The 10,762-nt window shown below is 38.9% G+C and overlaps 1 protein-coding gene across 1 annotated transcript in view; it reads right to left on the bottom strand.

Annotated features, from left to right (window-relative positions):
* LOC101856417 (transmembrane emp24 domain-containing protein 5) overlaps positions 1-4,487 on the bottom strand; it is a 21,886-nt gene extending 17,399 nt beyond the window's left edge. The window contains exon 1 of the mRNA XM_013081169.2: positions 4,263-4,487. Within this exon, the coding sequence (XP_012936623.1) occupies positions 4,263-4,421 (159 nt within the window). The 5' untranslated portion in view covers positions 4,422-4,487. The remainder of the gene's footprint in view (positions 1-4,262) is intronic.
* Positions 4,488-10,762: the final 6,275 nt, after the last annotated feature.

The following is a 10,762-nucleotide window of genomic DNA, read 5'->3' as shown; positions in this document are numbered from 1 at the left end:
TATTATTATTAAAATTCCCTTCACATTCGGGAATCGAACTCGAGCCTCTTACGAGCCACAGTGAAGCACTGGACCTAGGGAGGACTAGATACTCCAGACCGTACTGTCCTAACCGCTACCCCACCAGACGCTTGCACGCAAAAAGAAAGAAGACTCGTGGGTGGTTGGCGGGTGCTAAGAAGAAGACTCGTGGGTGGTTGGCGGGTGCTCTGCTGTGGTTTGCCGCTTATTTCCCATCAAAAACGTCTATTGCCCTCATCTCTCCTCCTCCTCCTCCTCCTTTTTCGTTTTTGTTACTGTCTTGTAACACCTCACCTCTAATCTCCGGCACTTCCATGACCTAATTGTGTTGCAAGGGTCACAAAACACGTACTTAAAAAAAAAAAAAGAAGAAGAAGAAAAAGAAAAAGAAGACCCGAGTCTGGGAAGTCACAAAAAATATCAATACCTTGTGTTGTCAGAATTCAGGATAGTAAAATTACATGTTCCGGGGCCACACAGGATTCAGAATATAATAAAAATGACATGTTCCAATGACACACACGTCCAGGGCAGTGTTCAAGCTGAGGTAAATAATATGAATGATTTTTTTTTCTTCTAAAGCTCCAACAATCAACACAAACCGGCCTGGACCCATGCTGTGGCCGTTCATCTCGCATAGTAATCACACTGGGTTTGTATAGCGATTACCACATTCCATGCCAAATGACATTAATTATTAAGCTTTCCACTTCACAAAGTAAAAAAAACCACCCCCCTAAAAAACAAAACAAAAACAGAACATAAAAGAATAAGTTCATGCATTCTATGTCTCAGTACCAAAACGAAATATTAACAAGTGGTTTTAAATACAGTTGTATATATTTTTTATGTAGCTAGCTGCTTTTATGCCCCCACCGACACAGTTAAGGTAATTTAGGAAGTTGGCTTTGACCCTAACTGTCACGGCCAACCTGGGTTTTGAAGGATACATACAACATCCCAGCAGAGAGATAGAGATACTCAATAAAAATTCTCCCAACTCCGGATTTGAACTCAAGTGCTCCGCACGGGACGGCAAGGCACCTTCTTCTACACCTCAGACACCGGTCACACATAACTTAAGCTCTACCATTCACTGCTCACAATAATAATAATTTTATGTGAATAAATTTATACAGCCCTTTATAATATTTTAAACTTTTAAACACCAGAAACTTTGTTATTCTACTGATACGGCAATCTACCAGGTTCACATAAAAATGATAAATCCAATATCATCACCATATTCAACATATTTCTGGACATATACAGTCATTCTTTTTTCCAAACAACGAGCGGCTGTCTTAGACAGTTTCGACCATATATATATATTTGATATGATAAGAGAGCTGAGCAACAGGAACAGCAAATTTTAAGCAAAACAACTTCGGCAATGAGCTATAACAACTTTATAACACAGTTTTTGAACACTTGTGTGAACCAACATCTGGCGGGCGGCTAGACAGAAGGACCGAACTGAAGTCATGTTGTTGTTAATAATAAAATGACATCAGGACGGTCCTGATGTGCAGGATGAACACAATAACAAATAAAAATATGACACCCGATAAGCCACTGGGCTGATTCTTTGGAAATTTAATCATAGCTAGCTGTAGAGAGTGGAAAAAACAAGCGGTAGTTGGGGGGGGGGTTGGTTGGTTGGTTGGTTGGAATAAGTGCCAATGCCAAGCAGCAACATTAGCACGGATAATCTAACGCTCATTAGAATTCTTGATAAGCCAGGAAAAAGTTAATTTGAATCTAAAGTTGGTAGTCAGCTTACAAAAAGGCCACAAAATATATTGTAATTGTAATATAATTCATTAGAGAGGAGAATCGATAACTAACTACCTCTTTCTTTAACTTACAGGGTGTGGAAAAAGAACTGGTGTGGAATTAAAACTGTTTTCTTCATATGAGCTGACAATTTTAAACTTAAAGTTAATTGACGCAATCACATCATAGTGACATGGATGGCCTATAATGACTAACATACAGATGAAACCATCTTAGAAGATGGCCACCCATTCTTGAGGAGTCTCCCACATCAAAAAGAGAAGTAAAGCGAAGAAATTTTTATATAAACGTTTTGAGTTAGCAATTTACAGCACTTGCAACATAATTACATCATATAAATAAGTATAAGTGCCAAAGATTAGAGGTGTAACCAGAGAGTGACAAACTTAAAAAAAGAAGAAATTATAAGGATGGTAAATGTTTGATAGAAGAAAAAAGAAGAAAACACACCAGGGCACCCGCCAACCACACACTTTCACTATACAACAAAAAACCTAACCATTTGAAATATTGTGACTAGGTCATCAACTGATAACAAAGTGGGAGGGGGAGGGAGGGATGAAATTGAATTTTTATCAAATGAATGTACCAGTATGCGAAGAGTGTTTGATTTTTTTTACTACTTTTAAAAAAAATTCTTGTCGATTGAGTTTGTCAAGTGTTAACAGTTTGCCTTTTACCTGTTTTTTAAAAAAATTTAGATGTACATTGAGAATCTCATTGAAATGAAAATTGGTAATATAAAAATTACACAATTTCCTAGTATATTTATCATAGGAAAAATACAAGTGTCACAAGAATCAGTGAAGCAATCATCCAAAATTTCTAGTCTGGCAATTGGTTTCACAGAGTCCAAGGTTTCTGCGATAGCAAGGTTAGAAAAATATAGCATGAAAGATCAATCACCATAATGCCATGGTCATGTCCATCATACGTCAGGTGGCAAAGCTGTGCTTGTCGCAATCAGTTTTTTTCTGCGCGCGTTTTTGAGTTCCCCAAATCAAAAGAAAAAGTTAAAAATAAAAAATAGATATATTTTCTTTTCTTATATATAGAGATGCGATTGTAAATGTGCACAAAGACGCATCACCAGGGCAGATGAACAGTTGAGTTTGTACCACAAAGCGTTCAGAGGGCATTAAAACTTCAACGCAGTTCTAAACACTCTTAACTTAACAAGAGCAGTTATTTCAGCTTGTTACTGGAGAATAATACACATATGCAATCAATCAGGCCTGCTTGAAGGACAATATGGTTAAAGTGTCGGTTTCAAGGTCAGTCACAAGTGTGGTGAATTCAAGGTGGTACTTTGTTGATTAGACCAAAAAATTCTTTCTCCCGTTGACATGGGTGAGTCTGAAGTTTTGTTGCGCTCGAGTTTGGGGGAAACAAGGTTCACTCAATGTAGCAGTACTACTACTAGTACTAGTGTTCAAAGTAAAGCATTTAAAGCATTTTTTTCAGTTTTTTAGCATGAACACACAAGGATGTGTGTGATTTAATATTTCAATTTATCATTGTTTATTTTAAACACAGCGGCTACGTTCACGGAGCCGTGAATGTAGTTTTCGCAATCTAAGAATGATCTTGCTCACTTCACCCCCTACTCTTTCGCTTCTTGATTTTTTTCATCCACTTCCAACTCTCTTCCTGCCTTGGCCTTCTTTCCATTCTCCCTTGTTTTTTCGAACGATTTTTATCTTCAAATTGTCAAGCGTTGCCGGGTGGGAACACGGGAGGAAGATCAAAGTCATGTTCCACGCGCTGAGCCAGCGAGGCCTTGTCGACTGAGGCTATTTTGCTGTGCTCGCCTTCGCCCTCTGTAAACTCTGTTACATTCGGACTACTGCTGCATTATTTTTCACACGAGTATTCCTGTGTTGTAATGTTCCCTCATTTACATTCACTTTGAGGAGCGACAGAAGCATTTCAGTCGTGCCTCTGTGACAATGGTTGATGATTCAGGGCGCCGTGAACGTAGCCTGCAAACTACGTTCACGGCGCCCTGAATGTAGTCACCACGTTTTTAAAATGAATATTGAATAATTTCCGTAAAAAGTCACTGCAGTTGCAACTTTCAATTTTAGAAGATAGATCTAGATAGGTGTCCTCGCCATCTGTTTTAACTACATGTTATGTATACAAACACACTGATGAGAGGTAAAAGTAGGCCAAGAGTTAGATCTAGATATCTAGATCTAGATCTCTAGAAAAAAGTTAAGTAGATCTACACATCTATCACACATAAAATGATAACATTGACACTAACAATTGATACAGAAAATTAATAGGATAGGAAGGAGGGTCTACACTATGATCCTCTTCTACTTCTACGTCTGAAACACCCCAATAGACTTCTACCTTTATTGACTAAATTAAGTAGGTTAATCAGTGACTCCTTCCTAGATCTACCCTACCCTACGACTACGACGACAGACACGTACCTGATAATCCACCTCCACATCCACCGACTGGGGGAAAGGGTGCCAGAAACATTCTTGTTTTCCAGGAGCGATATCTACAGTGAGATCAAAATCAGAACAGAAACAAACACTCCATAGTGTGAAAGAAAACAAAAGATAAACTAAAGCCCTCATCGCCATGAGTTCTCACTTCAACTTCAACCACTTTGAGTTCACCACACCAACCGAAAGGGGCTTGCCTTCAGACTGAAGAGAAACAGGAAGCACAATTACGTTTTCAGCCTACGTTCGCATACAGTACACTTACTCATTCGGGGTAGTATCCCTATATTGAATGCAGAAACTATCCATCGGCAATTTAGCCTTGCGAAGGAGATGTTCGTCATAAAAACATTAGATATTCATAAAATAAGTCGAATATTTTCGATGCTGTCCAACTACAGCAGAAATACTCGGAGGATAAACAGCTTTGAACAGTGATGAACTTGACTGCGAAATTAGAATTTGAACAGTTTTCAGATTGGACATCCGTTGCGAATGAAAACAAAGTTTATGTAAAAGTTGGAGCAGGAAAACCGTAAAAAATCGAAACATTATTCGCTATTCACCTCTTCCGTCAGCGGTCAGTGGCGACTTGTGGCCGGAGGCTGGGCCAATAATTAATTAGATGCCTGACTAGAGTCACAAAATATAGAGCTATTACATGAATGCACATAATTTCCGATAAATCCCATGCCCCTGCTGAGGGGTGTAAAACGAAAAATAAGCGTCCCCGCCCCCATTTTGTTCGTTCTAGCCTAGCTTATTAGGGATGCATACATGCGTGTATGTTTGTGTGTGTGTGTGGAGGGGGGGGGGGGGGGGGGGGGGGGTGTTTGTGTGTGTGTGTGTGCGCGCGCGTAAGTTTGTGTGCGTGTCGTGAATCTCGGTCTGTGCGTGAGTGTGTGTGTAAGGAGAGAGAGAGAGAGAGAGAGAGAGAGAGAGAGAGAGAGAGAGAGAGAGAGAGAGAGAGAGAGAGAGAGAGAGAGAGAGAGAGAGAGAGAGAACGCTCACGTGTGTGTGTGTGTGTGTGTGTGTGTGTGTGTGTGTGTGTGTGTGTGTGTGTGTGTGTGTGTGTGTGTGTGTGTGTGTGTGTGAGTGAGTGTTTGTATGCGTTTGTTGATGACATTTTTCTATGAGCATGTGTGCTGTGCGATGGTGTTTGTTTGTTTGTATCCTGATGACATATATGAACAAGTGTGTATTTGCGTGTGTTTGTATATTGGTGACATTATGTCAATGTCCATGTTTTAAAACGCTGATACCGATGGGCGTCGCGGGGAGATACAGTTACACACATGTCTTTCTGCAGTCAGGCGAATGTTCAGAAGGTAATCGGCATAGATCTAATGTTGTGTGTTCTGATGGTGCCTGTCACCTACTCGCTCCGGGGACTCTCGTGGCCTAGAAGTTAAGGTGTTCGTCTCTAAATCAATTGGTCCGGGGTTTGAATCCGGATAACGACGGAAAAATGTCTTCTCTTGCATTCCGTTTTCGTTAGGTTTAAAATAACCCTGGTGTTCACTTTCAGTCCCAACAATATCTAGAGGCAGCAACTTCCCAACTGTGTAACTAAAACTGTGTTATCAGTAGGCTATAATATCTGATGTGCAATATTTTTTTCCTAATTACTTTGAGACAGGAACTTTCTTCTGTGCTTTCATATCCCCCCTGGTATATATGTGAGGCAGCGTGGTGGAATCAGGCTCTTGTCAAAATAATGAAAGTGAAGAAACTGGCATTTTCCTGCAGGTTTGGGAATTTTTCTACGAATGTTTGTTTTTTGGCTCAACATCTTTTATGCTCATTAAAGAACACATTCCTGTGTGGATTTTACTGAAAAATGTTGATTAAAGGCATAATAGCTGTAAATTTTCAGTTTCCACGGACTCCCAAGCTAAGGAAATAATGCAACTTAGGTGGCCATTTTCTCACTAGTCTTACCTCTGAAACCAGGTGACCCCCACCTCCTTCAATCGTCAATATATTGACTTCTATCGAAAATAAATGGATATTTTTTACATCAAAAGCATGGCAAATGGACAGGCTTTAAGATGGTACCAATAACTCCATATGCCCCAAAATTGACGAGCACCTGATTCCACCACGCTGCCTCACGTATGTTAAAAGAGATCTGGTGACATAAGGCAGCCTTGCCTAACTGCTCTTTTAATCGTTTGGTATTCACTGTACTCTCTCACAATTCGAGCAACAGCTTTGGTTCAAGCACAACATTTTATTTTGATAATTCTTTAATCCTTTCTGTATATGTCAGGCTCTTCTAAAATGTTAAACAGTACCCCATGCTTGGTCAAAATTCTTTAAATGATCAATAAAGTATGGTATGTCAATAAAGCATAATAAATACATGTACATTTGTACAGTTGATCTTTCTGCTGGTCAAAGGTTAATCTTCGCATCAACATTTCTAGGGTGAATATAACTTTCCGAATAGGTCATACTGTGATTAATTTTTCTGTTGACTTTGCAGTCTAAATATGTGAGGCATCGTGGTGGAATCAGGCTCTCGTCAAAATAACCAAAGTGAACAAACTTTCATTTTTCCGCAGGTTTATGAATTTTTATCAAATTTTTGTTTTTTGGTTCAACATCTTTCATGCCCATTAAAGAACTCATTTCTGTGTGGATTTTTTTTTAAAACGTTGATTAAAGGCACAAAAATGTAAATTTTCAGTTACCACGGGCTCTTACTTTAAGGAAATAACTAATCTTTGACGGCCATTTTCTCACTAATTTTACCTCTGAAAACAAGTGACCCCCACCGCCTTCATTCGCAAATATCTCGCCTTGTACTTGTATTCAAGATAAATGGATACTTTTTTCATTCAAATAAAGACAACTGAACAAGCTTTAAGATGATCACAATAACTCTTCATGCCCAAAAATTGACGATAGCCTGATTCCACCAAGCTGCCTCACAAATGTCTTCGCATACGATGGGTCCAGTGGCCAGTTCTGTCCTGATCTTGCTGCTGTTCAAAAACTGCAAACTGCATGGGACATAATTCTCTCATTTGTGTGCGTGTGTTAGTATAATTTTGATTACGTCCCCTGTTTTCTTGTGTCTCGTGAATCCAGAGCGCTCAGACCATGTTGTATGGTATGTTCTGGTTTGTGTTTAGTTTTAGTTAAGAGTTTTACGGCATTTGCATCACAGGAAGGTTATATAGGTGTCAAAGAATAGAGACGTCACTAGATAGTAATATACAAAGATTTGAAGGAGAAGAGATATATAGACGACAAATGTTTGATAGGAAAAAAGGAGCAAACCACACAAGAGACCCGCTAACCACCCACTAGTATGTTCAGGGTGTAATGCTTATTTCAGTACTATAGGGTGATTTAAGAGTCAGATGTGATGCAGCGTGGTGGAATCAGGCACTCGTCAATTTTTGGGCATGTGGAGTTATTGGTGTCATCTTAAAGCCGGTTCATTTGTCTATCTTTCGTTTAAAAAAGTACCCATCTATCTTTAATAGAAGTCGAAATATTTATGATTGAAGTAAGTAGGGTAACCTAATTTCAGAAGAAAAATAAGGAAGAAAATGACCCCCACAGCTTGGTATCTTTCAATGCGTGAGAGTCCTTGAAAACTGAAAATTTACCTCTTTTGTACCTTTAATCAACGTTTTTCGGGATAATCCACACAGAAATGTGTTTTTTAAATTGAAATAAAAGCTGCTGAGCTTAAAAACAAAAATTTGATAAAAATTGCCAAACGGGTCGAAAAATGCCAATATCTTTGACTTCATTATTTTGACGAGAGCCTGATTCCACCACGCTGCCTCACATATGTATTTAACATCTATTTCCGATAGGGCTAAGTCGAGCAGCCAAGCGGCCTTGAAAGAATAATAATTTTTCTCTGAAGGCCTACTGTAAACCTTTGCTCGCCGGTTTTATGTGGATTTTAGCTGAATAGTCTCATCAGAATTTAATAAAGGTAAAGGTGATCTCTATGATAGTTAGCCCCATGCAGTTATAGCACACTTGTGGTAGTTTGCGTGCTTGATGGGCTCGGTATGATAAAACTGGTTTGTGTGTAACACCAATATACAACAAAGAAGAGGGAGAAATCTTGACAGGCTATACTTCACGCAAATTCATAAACTCGTATTGAGGTGACAATCCACACTAACAACTAATACCATATATTTTAAAAATTCATTTAAAACATACCAAAAAAGTTAACCGAATATTTTGCGTTACAAATTTTTTTTCTGTACGGACGGTTAGATCTACGTTAATATTAATGCCTTGGATGAACAAATTGTCATAGCATCTTACAAATCGTCGCATACCTATGTGAGGCAGCGTGGTGGAATCAGGCTCTCGTCAATTTTTGGGCATGTAAAGTTATTGGTATCATCTTAAAGCTTGTTCATTTGTCTTTATTTGGATGAAAAAAGTATACATTTATCTTGAATACAAGTCGAGATATTTACTAAAGAAAGAGGTGGGAGTCACCTGTTCTCAGAGGTAAAATTAGTGAGAAAATGGTCGCAATAAGGTTAGTTAGTTCCTTAGCTTTAGAGTCCGTGATAACTGAAAATTTACACTTTTTGTGTCTTTAATCAACGTTTAAAAAAAAATCCACACAGAAATGAGTTCCTTAATGGACACGAAAGGTGTTGAGCCCAAAAACAAAATTTAATAAAAATTCACAAACCTGCGGAAAAATGCAAGCTTCTTCATTTTGATTATTTTGACGAGAGCCTGATCCCCCCACGCTGCCTCACCTATTAAACCAGTGCGTGTTGCATAACTGTATCATTTAAGGTAAGAACAGCGAACACTTTTCATACCAGCAAACTGTTGTGGTTTTTAAAACTGTTCTGCTATATTTTTTTTCCAAACGGCATAATATTATGCATCGTGATGGTATCATCCCCATCCTATCTCTCCTCTTGTCGAAGTAGGCCCAATGAGCTGCCTTCAAGAGCTCTCCATCCACTTTTGTCCAGGGCTGTTGTCCCCACTTCGTGTGTAGTATAGGGTTTTACGGCGCTCGCAACTGCTAAGGTCATATGAGCGCTTCCCCACTTCAAAACAGCTGTGTAGTATCCCATCTGTTTTAGGTCCAAATCTAAGCCCCCCCCCCCCCCTTGTATTATTTTTATACCTTCCCCTTTTTCTCTCTTCTGATGGATTCCATCTTAATAGCTTGGTGGGTTGTGTTCATATTCGGTTTTCTCACTGTCCAATATGACCTCTTCCATTTTCTTTTACTAGAATCTAGTTATACTTTCTGTGGAAGCATGCCACAGGCCTGGACTGTGCCCTGCATGATGGGAGTTATCACTGGCACTCTCAAAAAGAGTAAATGAATGAATGATTGATTGATTGATTGATAGTATGAAATGAATTTTATTTTTCAATTGTTTTTAAACGAAAGAACATTCATTGTTGAAATTTTACAGAGTAATTTGCTTTGATATGCAAACAAAAAGGAGGAAATATTGAACAACTCAAACTAAATTGACATTTTAGAGGGACTATCTCTACACTACCAATTTGAAGGTGCAGAATAAAAAAAACCTGAAGTTACAACTACAGCGTTAAAGTGCTGTAATGATGACTGTCATCAAATACTCAAATACTTAAATGAAATTGTGACAAACTGGGTAGCCCCCTCTCGTGACCCCGCCACTTTCAGCGTTTTGTTGATCCCAGCTTGGGCTGGACAAAACTCCTGCTTTCGTTTCTGTTGGTTCAGTGATAACATGTCGGTCAGAAAAAACAACAACTTATAGTAAACTTGTAGACCTACCCGAGACACGACCATACATCTGACATATGTGGGGCAGCGTGGTGGAATAAGGCTCTCGTCAATTTTTGGGCATGTAGAGTTATTGGTATCATCTTAAAGCTTGTTTGCTTGTCTTTATTTGGATGAAAAAAGTATACATTTGTCTTGAATACGAGTCGAGATATTTACTAAAGAAGGAGGTGGGGGTCACCTGTTTTCAGGGGTAAAATTAGTGAGAAAATGGCCGCAATAAGGTTAGTTATTTCCTTAGCTTTAGAGTCAGTGATAACTGAAAATTTACATTTTTTATGTCTTTAATCAACATATTTTTGAAAAATCCACACAGAAATGAGTTCCTTAATAGACACAAAAGGTGTTGAGCCCAAAAACAAAGATTTAACAAAAATTCACAAACCTGCGGAAAAATGCAAGTTTATTCATTTTGATTATTTTGACGAGAGCCTGATTCCACCGCGCTGCCTCACATATTCTTTTCAACGACAGTTCCAGTTTACATAGTTCCAGATCTACATAACCGCAAGGTGATTATTATAGTCCTTAGCCCCTTGCTGTACTGATAACAACCAGATCTACGTTATATACGCTTTACCTATCTCTGACATAAACGACAGCAGTAAGCTTTTCCAAACAAAAGTTAAGCTGAGCTTTAGCCTTTCAGTTAAAGAACGAAGAAACCTACCCCCCACCCCCC

Source organism: Aplysia californica, unplaced genomic scaffold, assembly GCF_000002075.1.
Source record: "Aplysia californica isolate F4 #8 unplaced genomic scaffold, AplCal3.0 scaffold00119, whole genome shotgun sequence".
NCBI lineage: Eukaryota > Metazoa > Mollusca > Gastropoda > Aplysiida > Aplysiidae > Aplysia > Aplysia californica.
This window is presented reverse-complemented; position numbering and strand designations above follow the sequence as displayed.